The sequence below is a fragment of the Callorhinus ursinus genome, unplaced genomic scaffold (assembly GCF_003265705.2).
Source record: "Callorhinus ursinus isolate GAN/ISIS: 27379988/994484 unplaced genomic scaffold, GSC_fseal_2.0 scaffold2, whole genome shotgun sequence".
Classification (NCBI taxonomy): domain Eukaryota; kingdom Metazoa; phylum Chordata; class Mammalia; order Carnivora; family Otariidae; genus Callorhinus; species Callorhinus ursinus.
In genome coordinates this window covers 20,649,955-20,668,190 of record NW_027397064.1, presented here as the reverse complement: position 1 = coordinate 20,668,190, position 18,236 = coordinate 20,649,955, and the positions used below count along the sequence as shown (strand labels likewise).

The 18,236-nt window shown below is 35.9% G+C and overlaps 1 protein-coding gene across 1 annotated transcript in view; it reads right to left on the bottom strand.

The window, feature by feature from the left end:
- The window catches only part of ABCA12 (ATP binding cassette subfamily A member 12), a 177,196-nt gene that overhangs the window by 15,968 nt on the left and 142,992 nt on the right, over positions 1-18,236 (bottom strand). Inside the window, exons 34-43 of the mRNA XM_025892081.2 lie at positions 17,191-17,443; positions 16,494-16,580; positions 15,604-15,697; positions 12,585-12,712; positions 9,989-10,076; positions 8,168-8,273; positions 4,496-4,550; positions 3,745-3,922; positions 1,933-2,048; positions 756-915 (exon numbers count right to left, since the gene is read on the bottom strand). Coding sequence (XP_025747866.1) covers positions 756-915; positions 1,933-2,048; positions 3,745-3,922; positions 4,496-4,550; positions 8,168-8,273; positions 9,989-10,076; positions 12,585-12,712; positions 15,604-15,697; positions 16,494-16,580; positions 17,191-17,443 — 1,265 coding nt within the window. The remainder of the gene's footprint in view (positions 1-755; positions 916-1,932; positions 2,049-3,744; positions 3,923-4,495; positions 4,551-8,167; positions 8,274-9,988; positions 10,077-12,584; positions 12,713-15,603; positions 15,698-16,493; positions 16,581-17,190; positions 17,444-18,236) is intronic.

Below are 18,236 nucleotides of genomic sequence, written 5' to 3'. Positions count from 1 at the left end.
AAGTTTTAGAACCTTAGGTAATTCGTACTTGAAGAAGGACTAAAATGGTGAAGTGAGATGAAAAGAGAGACGACCTAACTCAATGAGGAGCAAATGGCTCATTTTCACTTTATTCACACTTGGGCCAACCACTTGAAACTCATGAATTGTCTTCTTCCTCCTGGAGTGTGTTTGTCTATTCCTTAGTTCACTTCATTTCCTCTCTATTCTTTCCTATTCAATTGCCTAGCACTGTCAGTGCTTCCCTTCTCACTAATTATAATTGTCAGCTCTGAACAGAAAGTGATGCTTACAATGAAGCAGACTCTAATACATGATTGAAAGGGAATGAATCAGGTTTGCTCTCTATGAATGTTCAAAAGAATCTTAACCCACAGTCATAGAACTAAGCCATTGTCCTTGTTACTACCATAACATAACAATTTGTTAAGGAGTAAAAAGTGTAGCTGACCAATTGGTTGCATGATTTTTACAGTGTCATACAATATACTTGATTTCACCTCCATCACCCCACTCAAGCCCTATCAAATGTCACTAGTTTTGACACTGGGAAATATAATCATAGGCATTAACCTAGATGAAACCTAAAAAGAATTTTAAAAAGCTGTAGTTTCTACTCTACTAAATCTAATAGAATTAAATGAAATTCCTCTTTCATATTAGATAATGCAAAATACAGAAAATCTTTTCACCTTGAGCATGTTGAAGCATTTCATACGTCTATTGAAATTTAGCAGACTAATAATGGACCTTACCGGATCATTAGGCTTTTCCTTGGAAAGAAAGTATACCACTGACAGGGAAACAATGGAATTGATGCCAAAAAAGAGATTGATGCAGACGTAAGTGATGAAAGCCATTCCTGTTTCATGGAAGAGCCCAGCCAGCAAGTACATCCAAGAAAATGTGGCATACCTGTATGTTAATAATATTAAGGATTAAAATTATGCCTTAATCATTATCCTTTAAACAAACAAACAAAACCTTCGATAGGGTTTGAAAATAAACATTAGGGATAAGTTGGCTAGATCTCTTATAGTTAGATCTCTCTTTTATGACATTTTTTTTTACAAATCCTTTGTATTTTTTTAAGTGGTGATAGTAAGAAGCTTCTCTTTTAAGGAAACCTGAATAGTTCTAGATCATCACAACTACAAATTAATTCCTTCTAGACATGGTGTTATCCTACCCAGGGAAATTTCTGTCTGTTTGTTTGTTTTCTCAGAAATAAGAGTTTAATCAATATAAATCTTACAATTTAAAGCTGAGAAAAAATAATGACATTGAAAGCTAGCTAAGCAGACATGGAATGCTCAGAAGCTGGATGTCCTGCTTTAAGCAAATATTGGAGCAACCTTTCCAGTGATGAAGAAGAACTAAAGACAAAGTAATCCATCATCAGCTACATTGCTAAGTCAATGGATATTACCCATGCATTCAGGGCAGACAGAACTGCTATGCCCAGCACTGATTATATCAACCTGTACTACCTGTATTGCACTAATACAGAAATAATATAGTGTGTTAGGCATCTATAAAAATATAAATAAAATATACATGAGTACACATACCTTATGATGCTATATACTCATGATTTGTCAATACATAAATCCATACATGTACACACATTTTTCTGATCATTCTAAAGCGTCCATTTTTATGTAAATTAGATTACATATGTAGATTGCTAAGCATGACACTCGGTACCTAGTAAGTACTCATTAATGTTAGATATTACTGTTAATAACAACAACATTCATTTTCAGAAGTATTGTACTTTACAAACTGTGGACTAGCAAGTGTAATGTATTATTAGTCATCACTCATGGCTATTGAAACCCCAAGACAACTGTAAATTAGCTAATTAGATTTAGGTTCTCTTTGTGCCTAGGAACATCTAATTCTGTTCATTCTTCTTTCACTGAAGCTTACCCAAAGAGCAGAAGTAGGAGAGATACGGCGCCTAGGTTGTTTCCACTGTAGAAGGCAGGTAACTTGAAAATTGCAATGACACCAATTGAAAATGCTACAGGTACCAAGTAGAACGCCTATGGGAATACGTAAAACAAGGCTTAATATATGGCAAATATTTTTCCAAAAACATCAATAGCCCATCTAGTTAAAACTGTAACAAATTGACCTTGAAATAGGTGAAGGAATGAATTTTTATTTATGTTCCTGTAGCTTGCAATGTTCAGCTTATTTTACATTGATTTCACTCTAGAATTTGTCTCTGCAATAGAAGGTCAAGCCAATCTCCATCTTTATAGATGTACATGGAGTCCCTGGTGTTCCTGCCTTCAGGCTTTGAGACTTGGGATCCTTTGGTGACAGAGGTTCAGTAAGAAAGATCAGACAGTCAAGTATCTTGGTATTAGATTCGGTCCTCAAAGTATTGATTTCATTTTGAATGCCACAACGCTGTCAGGTGGTTGATTTCTAAGGCTTGGTTATCAATGTGAGCCACTCTGTGGGTAAAACAGAGGGTGGCGGGTTCCACACATTCTTGGAATCACAGGTATATGAACAAAGAACTCAGTGTTTTATGGACAAACAGAAATAAAAAATGTGCAGGTTGCAGCAAGATGCACACTATGAGGGAGATGGTAATTTAATTTGGGGAGGGGGAAATCTCTTATATTGGAATGAGCACCAGATATATGACAACAAATCTAAGTAGTAAGTAGCCCTTCACAGAAATGTGTACTTTAAGCTTTCTTGGCTTTAAAGCTCCTATTAAATCCAAAAGAGTCATTATGATTCTTTTTAGATTTGACTTCTTTAACAAACACATTTCAGACCTCACTGGATACATTAACAAAGTGGATATGCAGTTAATTACTCTCCAGCTCTTCAAGCCAATGATCTATACAGCAACTCAGACAATTTTGCCATAATCACCAGGCAAATGGATACCACCTTCTGGGCTTTTTGCCAATACTGGCACATTTGGAGTCAAGAAAACCCATCTGAACTTTGGGACCATTTTATGCAAATGAGAAAGCTGTCAATGAAATTCATCCTTTATTGTCCCAACTAATCTTCTCTAATATGTCATTCATCAGGGACTGCTACTTCAAATTTTTTACTATTAGTTGATTAAATTTTTATAAGCTTGATTATTTGGTACCATTGGGCAAGGCTATTTTGCTAACTTCTATTTCTCCACAGTAGTGGCTTTCAAACTTTAGTATGCATAAAACAACTTAAAAGGATTTTGTTAAAAATACATATTCTGGCTCCACTCCCAAGATATCGAACTAGTAGGTCTGGAGTGGGGCCCAGAAATCTGCATTTCAATAAATGTCATGGGGAATCTGATATAGATGGTCCTCAGACCACAGAGAATGAGGGGAGGTGGATCTTTCCCCTAACTATCGGATGACTGTAAGACTGATGCAAATTTTTTTTTCTTAATTTACTGACTTGTAATAATCTGAACAAGGTACGGTGAATAAAACTAATGCCTTCTTTTTTTAAAAAAGATTTATTTGTTTTGAGAGAGAGAGAATGTGTGAGTGGGCCTGATTCAGGGGAGGGCAGAGGGAGAGGGAGAGAGTCTCAAGCAGACTCCCCTCTGAGTGTAGAGCCTGACATGGGGCTCGATCTCACGACCCTGAGATCATGACCTGAGGCAAAACTAAGGGTTGGACGCTCAACCGACTGAGCCACCCAGGTGCCCCTAAAACTGATGTCTTCTCCCAAATCAATCATGTCTTTCCTGCAATGACGCAAGTTACTCACCATGTCATAAATGAAGTTTGTCACCCAGTAGCATGTCACACCGATGCCTGAGATGTGCTGCAGCTGCTTGGCTTTGGTCTGATGCTCCCTTACAACATAGGTGACAAAGCTGGCCGTGGTGACAGAGTAGCCCATCAGGATGGAGAGCGCTACTAAAATGTCGATTAAGCTGCTCATTCTGTAGTTAGCAATAGGAAGAGGAAAGCATCCATGAGTTTTTGGAACTCTTTTCCTTTCAGAAAGATTCATGACTAAAACCAACAACAAAACAGTGTAAGACTTGGCTCTGACACAAATAAGTCTTCCTGCGAGGCAGCCAGATAGTATCTTCTACATATGACCCCAGATAAATATAACTCTAGTGCATTGGAATTGACCAGGGGTACTTGGTAAAAAAATAAATAAATAAACCCCAGTCTCCAAGAGTTACTGGGTGTATGCAAGGAATATACAGTTCTTGAGCATAGAAACAGTACTTAAATGCTATGCAGGGAAATGGAAATGATGAAGCACTTATGCACCTGACTTATAAAAGCAGCAGATTCTGACTCTATAGAAAGCAAGCTCCCTTGGCAACCTCACTGTACAGACTTTCAGAAACTTCCTTTTATCCCGGTCAGTGACTTATATAAACAGCACTTCTAGACTGACATTCATTCAGATACAACTGTGATTTCCAATTATAGTACTTTATACAGAGGCTTGACTATATGCCGAGGAGTGAGTAGTCATGCCAGATATTTCTACTTACGTGGCTTGTTCTTGGTCTTGCACTCCTGGATAGGGATGACTATACATGATGATGCCTTAAAGAAGAGACAGTTCTTTTCATTAACAGATATTCAGAAATACCCATTTTTGGATGAATAATACATAATACTTTCCTCCTTATGCTATAATTTTACTTTGGGGATACTATTTTAAAGGAAAATTATTTCCCCCCACCCAGTCTCATCAATGCCATACAATTAATGGCACTCACATAAAAGAAAAAAAAAATGCTTTCACATTGTGCATGGAATTTTGGGAGAAGGGGCAAGAATTTACATTTCTTATATAGCATTTCCCCTCTATTACATTTTTGTTTTCCATTTTATTCTCTCCATCTAATCACATATGTTTGTATTTCAGTAGCACTTATTATATTGGTATTTAGACCAATTATATGAGGATCTCCTAAAAAACACTGACCACCCCATCCCTGTTTATTGTCTTTTGCTGGGAAAATACTGTAGCCTGAGAAGATCCCTCCTCTTTTACTACTTCCAAAATAACTATTGTTCTAGAACTCTACCAGGGTAAGGCTTGGGGGTTTCAGCTGTCCCTGAGGGATTTTCATTGAGACATAAAGATCCAAGAGAATTCAGAGAAACTAGCTGGCTCTGAAAAAGTAGTCACTTAAATCCAGTATAATCCTAAATTATCGGGATGTCCCATAGTCAGTTATAGTTTCCGAGTTAGAAGCAAAGTTCTTTTCTCCCATTATCAGAGGATGTTGGTAGCTATAATTAGCCACAGTCAAAATGGCTAATAAAATATAGAGTCCAAAGCCAAGCAAGAACTTTCTCATTTACTGTTCACATAGTATATGTTTATTATATCAGGATATTAAGACCCTTTCACAGCAGCCAAATAGAAATTATTCTAAAGTTATATTCTCTCCATTAACTTAAATTTATAATTTTTACTAAGTAGAATGTGACATATTTTGACGTTGAATTCTGCAATTGTTACATGTTAGAAAAAATAAATTAAAGCAAAACAAAGAAACTAACAACAATCAATGCAGCCTATAACTTTAATCACATCATAGGGGAATGCACTTTTCTTATCTTTTGTGTAAATTAATGGTCTCTTTGTTTTATTGAGATTCAGTTTTCCTTGGGGCCCTAGTTAAACCTTATTGCTGAACTATAATATAGGCAGGGGGAAAACATTTCTTTTATTTCTGCTTGGTATTTCAGAATCAAGAATTTACTCTATTTCACCAGAGGAATCTTTGCAAATGCATTTACATCCACTATGAAAAATGCTGCTGAACCAATTGTTTTATACATATTTTTAGCAGAAAGCTCAAGTAAATGCATTAGGGTTAAGGATGCATATGGAAATCTTCTCTGTGGATTCTATAGCATCCAGCATAATGTCTGGAGTACAGTGATCAGTCAATGAATACTTATTAAATCAAATTGAATCTCAAAATTTCAATGATGTCCCCCATATACAATATACATTAAAAATAACACATTATCTGTTTCTGTTGTCTCTATAAGTTGTCAACCTAAAATGAGATGCTTCCCATTGACCATTACTATTCATGCAATAAAGGGTTAGAATGAACATGAGGGTGGAGGGAATGATGTGTCAGTATATTTGGAACAGAGCGTACCTGTAGAACATTTGTTAGAGAAAACAAGCAAACCTATATTGTTTGAGAAGAAAACAATTTTCATGTTAAATTAACCACTAGAGGGAACCCCATGAAAATAATAGATATTGACATCACAAAGGAGAACTAATTAAAAGATATTTACTAGCATTATAGAATTAAATCAGTTTTACAGCTAAGCAAAATCCCAATTCATTCAGAATTCAACAAACATGCCTTAAAACAGCTAGTGTCATTGGGGGAGCAAGAAGGCAGGAGAGTAATTGAGTTGATTTTTAAAGACAGTATTAGCATGGCTGACCCCATACATGCATTAAAAAACAAGAGAAGTATTTTAGGGTGACATGATTTCTTCTTTGAAGAAAATCAAACTCCTTCCCAAGAGGGTGGAAAGCTATCACTTCCATGAATCTACACAAGAAAAGCTAATATATATATATATATATATATATATGGCACATTACTACTAATTGCTATATAACTCAAACTAAGCCTTATTTTTAAACCTAAAATATAAATTTCCTTTTAGGGTCAATATAAAGTTTATGTTCCAGAATCCTTAATTCTTTAAATTCTCTAACTTAAAAAATGCAGTGCTAGGAACAACAAACCTGCTAGAGTCCAGAGTGATCAAGATTGCTTTGGTCTTGGCAAAGAATACTACTAATAAATGAAACCTGAACACAGGTTTCAAAAGCCGATTCTTCAAAAGTGGCATTGGTCTCTTGTTCTCACCTACTTAGCATTTATACAGCTCTTATACTTTCATTATCTGTCACAGAAACAAACACCCTTTGTTCTGATGAAGACATCCTACCAAAAGTCAAGTGTTCCATCATATTTCAAACCAAGTTATACTAAACCCATCTGGCTTTAGTCACCATTTAATTTAATTTGCCACTTTTGACTATGCCCTTTATTGATGCTCTAGATAAGGACCATCTATCAGTCATGTTATTTTCTTCATGGTTCCTCCTGCTAGGAAAACGCCAAAGCAGTTGGGAAAAAATACTGTTGTCTCTAAAATGTAGACTGAAGGATTCTCTTGCTAGAATGAGTATTTGACTCTGTAATTTACTTCTACAATCACCAGAACATCCAGCACACACTATTCTGCCCAACAGTAAGGAGATGAAAGAAAAATAGAAGTTGGCATTTCTGAAAGATATGTTGTGTCTTTTTTTCTATTTAATAGGGCTATTTATTAGCCTGTTTATTTGGCTAGAAACGCAGTCTTGGCCAGCAAATAGGTTACTCATTTTTCCCCATCTTTATCATTATTAATTTTTAGGATCAGTGTGGGAAAATAATTTGAGCAGGCTTAAGAAGATGAAATGGTTTGACGAATAGTAATTGAGTTAGAAAAAAGTAAATCAGTCTCTTTCAAATCCCAAACCCTGTTTTGAAAACTATGTGGATGCCTCCTGGGAAATCCAATGGAAGGAGACCTGGCTGAGTTCAGAGAAGTATTAGAAAAATGAAGAGACAGGAGTCATACAGATCTGGGTTCAAATCTCACTTCTGAGCCCTAGAGAAATAACAGCAGAGACCAGTAATATTCATCCTGAAAGGCTGTTTTTAAGGATTAGCAATATTTCACATAAAGCACATACCATACGGTAAGTGCTCAATTAATGATCACAGTTTGGGTCAGGTGCAGAACTCTTTAGTTTAAAAGTTCTGGCTTCATGTTTAGAATTATTAACATTTAAGTATTTTTAATTTCTTAGCCTATATACAAGTAAATAGAAATAAAATATTTTCCTATGAGTTGTAGCTACTAGATGTGAGAGCAGCAATAAGGATGAAGTAAGCATTATCCTAACTTGATAAATGAGGAAACTAAATTAACCCGAAGTTAAGGAGATTATCCAGAATGTTCCATCTGGTGGTAGTTACCACTTTCAGACTCCTTTTAAAGATCTGTGATTTAGATACCATAAAATACCTGGAGGAAATGGGATCTAACATGCATTTTTATATGGAGAGAGGCAAAAGTTGCAATATAAGAAGCTTCTGCAAAAGTAACTTTACCGTGTCGGGCAGCATCGTATTTTGACATGTTAACTCGCAGGAGGAAATTATTCAAGCTGTTGAGGTAAGCTGGAAGTGAGTGATAGCCTTCTGGATCATACCATACCTGTTAAATTCCAACAGGAGGCAAGATCAGTATTGTGTTCAAATAAATTAGGCTGCCCTTACATCTGACAGCCCACAGAATTTATATTTAAAAGAAGAGCACCAATTTCCCAATAACTTTTTTTATCTTGGAAGATTACAACCATTCCCCAGAGTGTTGACTACACACCTCTATGTTTCCAATTTAGAGATGGGCAGAGATTGGGAAAAACATTTTGTTTCCCCTGTGTGATAGCAGTAAGTTATTAGTTACTCTGTACCTTCTCCATAGGCAAAACTGGAAATAAACTGGAGAAATCGTTAATATCTCCATCTCTGTGGGACTAGAGCTAAGGCATCCTCAATAATAATAATAATAACAACAAATGGCATCTAGGTCAGGCTGTACAAAGAAATTAAATACATATACAAACATTGTGTCCTTAGCAAAAAGACTGATAATCTGGAAATTCTAGCACTAACTTTCCATTCCTAGTTATAATCCACACAGAAGTGAGTTATGGTATTTACCTTCTCTGTCAAAAACAGAGGGTTTTAAAATACTGCTGTGTTTCAATTCAAGAAACCCAGTTGATAATTTAAAATCACACGAGAGAAGTTATTTAATATTAGAACTCTTCGTTTATGCAAGAATGTTGACTGTGTGTGTGGAGAGAGAAAGAAAAGGAACAAATGGTGGGGGGAGGGCATTCAAATCTCCAACTCTACTGTCTACTTTCTATATGACCTTAGGAAAATCGGTTAAAATAGGCCCCATAATATTTATCTCATAGGAATGTTGTGAGGACGTAATCGGGTAGTTTGTGTAACAGGTGATTCTAGTCCTTGGCTTATCACAGTTACTAAATAAATATTAGTTTCTCTACTTCCCCCAAGTCTATATATGTCTCTTACTACCAAATGAGAAATATGTGAAGGATGGTTTAAAATTCCTGACTCCTATAGATCATATATGTGTGAGTCTGTGACTCTTGCTTGTTTCAAAGCATAGGTATGATCTAGTTTAAAAAAAAAAAAAAGGAAAGCCAATAGGAGTATTTATCTCCATCAAATTCTGTTAAGTATCCATGTTCTGTAAGAAACAAGGATAACCATATATGATATATACGTAAAGAAATATGCATAAGACTTTAATGTATAGCTTAATAAAAAATTATAAAAGGAGTACACCCATTGAACCATCACTCAAGTTGAGGAACAAAAATTGCCAGCATCCAGAATATCTTCTCTGGGATTCTCTGTGTCCCTCAAAATCATGATATTCTCTAAACAATATGGTCGAGTTTTGCCTACTCTTAAAGTTTATGGCATATGAAATCATGGTTAAGTGTTTCTTTTTGTTTTTTCTTTTGTTTATTAGTAATGTTTGGGATATTTACTTGCTTGTATGGAACTGAGCTCATTTCATTGCTGAAAGTTCTACTGAATGAATACACAACAATTCATTTATTCTACTGTATATGGACATTTGGGGTTGTGTTTTTGGCTAATATGAGAAACACTACTATGTAAATTTTTGTATATATACCCTGGTGCTTGTGTTTCCCTGGGGTAAATACACAGGACTGAACCCTGGTGTTACAGGGAAAGCATTATGCCAAACAGCTTCTCAACTTGATTGCACCCATGTTTTGTTTTGGCCTCATGAAAATGCTTGAGCATTTCAAGTTCACATTCTCATTTGTATGACATCCCAGAAGAAAGGTTATAATTTACCTTAGCAAGTGTTCTATTGGCAGGAACTGCTGTTATATCAAAACGAAGGTCTTTAGTCAAAGGCAACCCAAAACTCCAACCTCCATACCTATATAGAATAACAAAATTTATATTTCTTTTAATGGAGAAAATATTCATAAATGGACCTAAATTGTTTAACCAAGGGCTCAATGTTTTCTTTCCATTAGGAACACATTTAAAGTATGAAGTAAATACTGCCTGGCAAATATTTTACATTTTTATTGATTTCTCTTATCATATTTTAATCTAAAGTGTACATTATAACTAGAAGTAAAAAGTCCTTTTAAACAATTGCAAATGTGGAGTAATCATTCTGAAAATAAGTGATATGTAATCTAACCAATTCCTTCAACTTAACTGGATCATCCACCATCTCAAAAATTATAGTATTTTAGCCCTTAAAAATACTTTTTAAAGAAGTGATTTAATACTAAAGTGATATAAGATCAGTTCTCATAATTTTTCAAGTGGCTCTGTTTTCTTCAATTCTCCAGACTTTTCCCCCTAGCTTGTCCCCTGGTGCTATATACTTTTTCTCTTCCTGGGTATCTGTAGGTGAATTGTGCCTATATGATTCTGGTACTCATCAGTTCAGTCTCTTAAAAATAAAAAGTGGATTTAAAAAATTCAAACAGTAATTTTAAGAATAGATTAGTTTAGATGTCCCAAATTAGGTTTGTTAGATAAACAATGGTGCAGTCACACTAGACTAATCTTGTGACTATCATCCTAAATGTGATGTTATAGAGCTGTAATTTTTTTTTTTAAGATTTTATTTATTTGACAGAGACACAGTGAGAGAGGGAATACAAGCGGGGGGGGGGGGGGGAGAGGGAGAAGCAGGCTCCCCGCTGAGCAGGGAGCCCGATGTGGGGCTCGATTCCAGGACTCTGGGATCATGACCTGAGCCAAAGGCAGACGCTTAACGACTGAGCCACCCAGAAGCCCAATAGAGCTGTATTTTTGACATGCAAAGAACATTACAGTATATTGTTCATTTTTTAAAAAACAGGTTTTAGAAATGTTTATTTTTAATAAACCTCATTTTGTTGAAAATATTTACATGTATCTGTGTCTAGAAAATTTCTGTAAGGATATACAATCAATAGTGGTTATATCTGGTTTTATTTCTGTTTATATGTAGTTTCTAATTATTTTACAGTGAACATTAGTCATTTGTACACATTGAGAAATAAAAGAGGGAAGAGACAGAGGAAAGGATGAAACAGTAGCTATTTGCAAAATGACCAACTCTCCCTCCCCCAGCCTTATTTGAGGTATAACTGACAAATAAAAATTGTAGATCTTCAAGGTATACAACGTGATGTTTTGATATATGTATATAGTGTGAAATAATCACAATCAAGCTAATTAAAATATCCATCACCTCACACAGTTACCATTTTCTTTTTGTGTGCACCTGCATGCCTGTGCGTGTATGTGCGTGTGTGGTGAGAACTCTTAAGATCCATCCTCTTAGCAAATTTCAAGTATACAATACAGTATTGTTAACCACAGTCACATTGCTCTCGATTAGCTCTCCAGAATCTATTCATCTTGCATAATGAACCTTTGTAGCTCTTGACCAACATTTCCCCATTTCTCGAAACCCCCAGACCCTGGCAACCACCATTCTACTCTCTGCTTCTGTGAGTTTGACTATTTCAGATCCCACATACAAGTGGGACCATGCAGTATTTGCCTTTCTGTGTCTGGCTTATTTCACTTAGCATACATAGTGTCCTCCAGATCCATCCACAGTATCCCAAACACAAGCTTACCAACCTTACACCCATGGTAAACCTTTAGGTGGCTTAGGTATGAGCCTGTGGCCTTGCTATACATGGACACATTTTATCCACACACAGTTAGCACAATCTAAATTTGAGATATTTATATTGGAACTAAGGCCAATTATCACCTAAAGCCATGCCCTAAAACTCTCCAAACTGGAGATGCCTGGGTGGCTCAGTCGATTAAGTGTCTGCCTTCAGTTCAGCCATGATCTCAGGGTCCTGGGATCAAGTTAAAAAAAAAAAAACCCTCTCCAAATTGGTGTAATCTAGTCAATAACATTTTTGTCTCAAGGAAAAAAAATATGTACAAGTTTAACAATACATTTTTTGCAGCCTAAAAAAAAACCCCAGTGCTTTTTAATTTCTTAAAATGAGTCTTAATTTGAGGAGGTTGATATTTTTTAAAGAATTTTCACACATAAGACTGTTTTGATAAAATAGAGAATTTAACCACATAATCAATAGAAAATTTCATCTATTTTTTTAGAAGATTTATTTATTTTAGAGAGAGAAAGCATGAGCAGGGGGAGGAGCAGAGGAAGAGGGAGAAGAGAAGCAGACATCCTGCTGAGCGGGGAGACTGATGCAGGGCTTGATCTCCCTGAGATCAAGACCCCTGAGATCATGACCTGAGCCGAAACCAAGAGTCGGACACTTAACAGACTGAACGACCTAGGTGCCCCAGAAATTTTCATCTATTGTCTCAAGTTCAGAAGGCAGTTGCCATTAAAATTTGAAAGCAAGATATGCTAAATTAATATATTATAGAGTGTTTTTACCTCTTTTGCGTAAATTCATTAGCAGTTGATATAAGATAATTTTCCAAGCGGTGCCCAGTGAGGTTGTAAATTATTTGAGAAGAGTAAGTTCTTCTATGAGGTGGAGAATAGTTAAATTTAGGACACTCCTGAAAAATAAAGTTAAAAATTAAGTTCTTTGATGCTTTGCAAATCAAATAGACAATGTCAAGAAGTTTTGGTCTCGCGACTTGTCTATTGCTGCAACAGGTAGAGTGTGATAACACTGTCTTCTGACTCTGAAGAGCTTTGAAAAGGAAGGCATCTTCCTATTCCAAGAAATTAGAGTAGTTATTATTTATATAGAACACATACATATGTTTAGGACTCACTTGAAGCCAAAAAGAATACAACTTAACCAATGTGCAATTTTCTTTTCACTGTACTAAGAAGTTTGATATGTGTGGAGAATAACATTAAACTCTAAGATAACTCAAAATTCCCTCAATAATTTATAGGAAAGAAAAAATGTTTGCCTAGAATTGAAAAGATGACATTAAGGGACATAAATTCTCAGGGGACAGCAGTGGATGAGTTTGTATTGTATTGTTTTTTAAGGTACTAAACCTGAGTGTCAGAGCTCAAGTTTACATATATCTAAATCTATATAACTTAATGTTAAATAAATCTAAACCTAATCTTTACATATGTAAATTTAAAGTTATATCAAAATAAATTTTGTTTATATTGCAAAGTTGCTTATATAGTTCTATATGCACATATATGTATATTGCAAATTTAATAGAGTTTCTGTATACCCTTCACCCAGTTCTCCCCATTATTATTAGCATCTTACATTACTGTCATTGCATATTTGTCAAAATTAAATGCATTGGTACATTACTATTAACCAACCTCAGAGCTTAGTTTTAACCACTTATTTTTATGCTCATAAGCTTTCTGCACTTCCTGACCACTTACTTTTCACTGAAGCTTCCCATGCTTCTCTGACATGAAGTTTAGTTTGGGAGAAGCCTAGCATTTTTCCAGTTTTCCTTCCATCCCTTCACATGATGTCCCAGAGCCTGAGGCTAGCACCACACGTGCACTGAGAGCAGAAAGTTTCAGACTGCTCTAAAAAATGAATGCTGAATTTCACCTTACACATCAAGTTGGGTCAACATTTAGATCACATTTATAGAATGCTACTGATTCCACAATTAGAGACACCTTATGTATGCAATGTAATTATTAACTTTAATCTTTTGTTGAATTATATGTACAGAAAAGCACATATAAGTATGCTTCTTGATGCATTTTTTACAAACTGAACACACCCATGTAACCAGAAACCAGATCGGGAAACAAAACAATGCAAGTACTGGAGAAGGCCCCTCATCATGTTTCCTTCCAATCACTACCACTCCCAAAGTATCCAGCACAGAATAGTTTTGCCTGTTTTTGCACTTAATATAAATGGAATCATATTATGTATACTCTCTTGTATTTGGCTTTTTCCACTCATCATTCACTTGTGAGAATCCTCCATATGATGTGTATAGTTGTAGATCAAGCATTCCCATTTTGCTGTATATAGAATTCCAATGTGAAAATACATTACATTTGATTTATCCACTCTACTGCTGGTGGGAATCTGAGTGGCTATTACAAATAGTATTGCTATGAATGTTTAGTATATGCCTCTTGGTGAACATATTCACACTTCTGATGGGAATATAACATGAATGGAATCGCTGATCCCATAGTTTATGTATATCTTCAGCATTTGTAGATATTGTCAAAAGTTTTATATACATATTTGGTGATTTATTTACATATTTCTTTAAAATTTTTATTTTAATTCCAGTTAGTTAGTATACAATGTCATATTAGTTTCAGGCATACAATATATTGATTCAACAGTTCCATACATCACCTTGTGCTCATCACAGCAGGTGCGATCCTCAATCCCCATCACCTATTTCACCCATTCCCCACCCCACCCTCTCTGGTAACCATCAGATTATTCTATAATTAAAAAAAGTCTGTTTCTTGCTTTGACTCTCTCTCTCTCTCTCATTTTTTCCTTTGATTAATGAAATTTATCTAGATTCCAACTTCAAATATTAAATTGACTCTTACTGTGAACTATGGAAAATACATTAAGAATTTCAGAAATTAGCCAGATTAAATGAGGGATTAGAAAACTCTTTTGAGTACTGGGTAATGCTGGTATTGAAATATGCAAGGATTCCAGAAGATGTTTGTGGGATCCCAGCTTTCATTGTTAGTAACTGTCTTGCATGAGAACACAATAATAGGTTGCATTTACAGAAAACATTTCATTCCAAAATATTGTGCAAAGAGTTCAAGGTTCAATGATATAATGCTACTAAGAAAATATTGCTAGATTCCTCTACTGTGGGGAAGTAAATTGACCACAAAGTCACTCTCAGAAACTAACAGTAACCTCTTCTCTTCAACAATCTTTCATTTCCCTAGTGAATTTGGTTTTCTTAAAAGTATGTTGAATTGATAGGCCCAGAAAAGTAAGGTGTGTATCTATAAAATACAGATGGCATAAGGGATGGTTGGATAATCTTTTCTGTTTCTATCAGGCCGTGGACTTTTCTTGCATGCTGGAGGTGCTCCTTAAAGACAAATGGAGTTCTGTTCTGGACTTACACATTGCTGACTTCATAGCGGACCCCAAATGGGCAGTCTTACTGTTTTCAAATATGACAATTGTGGTGGCTTTGTTGTCTGAAACATAGAACTTTCTGGTTAGAACTGAACTGAGACCAAAAATTCATTTTTAGTTGGTTTCCACAAAGACTGTCATAGAATTACCTGCCTTTGGAAATTTATTCTGAGATGGATTTAAAACAGTGACCTGAAGTTCAAAGGCAATATTTCTGAGCTGCCCTGCTCCACATCTCTGAGCTACTAGCTTCCATAAAATGAAATTATACTGACTCTTTGGTAACCTGGATAGATCTTTCAAGTTTCAATATTTATTCCTTTCTTTTTCCTACTTCACTGAAATGGAATTCCCTCTTACCTGGATATTTTCTGAGCAGGAACAAACACCAAAATTGGTGATAGGCTCCCCACTGGTGTTCCATTTTCCCAGACTGTCTTCCTTTAAACACCTTCTGCAAGTAAAAATGAGTGAGGTATGTATGTGTTCTCATGTTTATGTATGAGCATACAAACGAGTATTTGGTATTAAATTCAGGTGTACAGTCTTAGGTATAGTTTGCTGGTTTTTCATAACTCAAATATACATTACACTACCATTTTCAAATGATTTGACATTTTACAGGGGATAAGAGAGGACACTTATTGATAGAACAGTGTTGAAACCAAAGCTCACTGAATTGTTTTATTGTGGCAGGATGGGGCTTTTTGACCCCTTTCTTCTCTGCTCTTTCATCCTGTCCTCTGACAGGAAGGGGATACTTTAGCAAAATAATGCACCAATGTCAGGTTCACATGCACCATGTACCATCTTGGAAGTTCGAATAGGAAACACTACATAGTGCAAAGACAGGGATTGGAGTCCGAAGACTTGTATCTTAGTTTTAGCTGCACAACTTAGAATCTATATTGTTTTTTGACAAGTATCTCAGTCTTCATGAACCTCAGTTTCCCCATCTTAAAAATGGGATTAATAATTCACAGGGTTGTTGTGATTGTTAAAGGGAAATATGTACAGGAGAGAACTCTACAAATTATAATGCCCCTAATGTTTATTATTACAGCACAGCTTAGCCACGGAATCAACTAGAGGGGAGAGAGAAAATCTGTTCCATACAGATCTCCCTCAGGGGCGGCACTTCTCCAGCCTACAACACACACCCATTCATCCACACGTGCACATGTACACGCACAAACTGGAGTGTCAAAAAGAAAGGGAAAAGAAAACGAAAAAACCCGAGAACCACTTACGGATCACTGATGTTCAAACACATGTTGTCGATGCCAGGGAAGTTCCATAGTGCTGAGACCAGGGCTTGTGTGCTTGGGTGAGAATTCCTGTAATAGTAAAGGATAGGGACAAATTTGTGATCCTCCACTACTCTTTCATATTAAAGTCATACTTATGAATAATTTGGAAAAATAAAATATGCTGTATGGGAGAGTCTTCTTAAAAACCCGAGAAAGACTCAGTATCAGGAAAAAAAAATAAGTATCATGGAAAAAAAATCAGCACATATCCTTCTTCGGCTGCCTTGTTATTTTCCAACCATTACATACATTTAGTGGTCACCTATTGTATATATGTAATAATACCAAATTATGCAGAATTCCGACCTACTCTATTTGTGAGGTCATTAAAAAGTTATTTGCTATATATTACAACAGATTGGGAAGCCACACCTAGCCTGGTTTTCTTGATTAAAGTCTTGTCATTAAAAATAAAGACCTACAATAAATTTACTTTCAGACAAACACAGGAACTCTTAAAAAGTTATTCTTTGGCAATAGAACTGTCATGTTGCAATAAATCAAAACCGTCCATTCCTTTGGCAGAATCAGGTACAGCGCCTCATAATTCTTTATTCTTCAGCATTGCATGCAGTCATGGGGGCACAGCCGCACCTCTGGAGGCACTGGGGAGATGTTTTAAAGGAGAGAAACTTACGCATAGAAGGCTGTCTGTTCAGAGGTACCGTAGAGAGATGGGGAGATCTGGATCTCTGGATAACTGTTGCTAGAATTTCTCAGTGTGCCAAGGCCCATGGCAGTGGTGACAAAGACGATGGGGAGGATAACCTGAGCAATGAGACCTTTCCAGTTCCTGCGGGTGTGGTGGAACCTCTTAATGAGGATAGCCATGATCTTCTTCAGTAACAGATCAAAACCACCCAACCTCTCTCCCCTCGTCAGGACTTTGTCTGATTAAAAAAAGGGGGGGGTGGAGAGAAATAGAGAGAGAGAGGTTTGATACGGTTCTGGGAAACATGATAAATCACATAACAAGGTAACTTCAAAAACCATGGGTGGATGGTATAATGTGATGTGGTAGGAATAGCTTGTATTTTAAAGGTTCTGAGATGAGGTCCAGCTCTTCCTTTTTTAACTTTGGGACTGAGCCTCTCCAAGTCATAGAGTTTTATGTAAAATGCTTTGCAAATTATAAATCACTATGTACAAAACATTAGTAGTTATATACATAATCATTTTACACGTCAAAGGAAGAGATTCACGATTTGACAAATGAATATTGTCCCCGATCTCCAAAGTCTCAATGCCTGCTCGGTATGTATTGCTAATTACTGATAGTCAAGAGATAGCTTCTATCAAGAGACTGAATTCAAATAAGATAAACAGAAACCAACACGTGAAACTAATATGACATAAACTAATACAACATATAACTTCAGTTTAAAAAAAAAGATAAATGGCAACCAAAACATCTGCCTAGTCTAAAAACTCATTCCTACTGTGGGTAACTTAGTGATAATAAGCCTAACTGGCTCTCATTCTAAGGTGAGGTCCTGTGAATTCTCCTTACACTTGGGAAAAGGGAAATGCTCTCCTCCAAAGTGTGATTCTAGTTCAAACATTCGTTCATTACATTCTCTTTAGACATCTGGACTAATTATATATGGCATTTCAAAACTCCATTTTTACCACTAGAGTCACAAAAAAGAACTCATTGGAAATAAATGTCTACATTACCCCCAA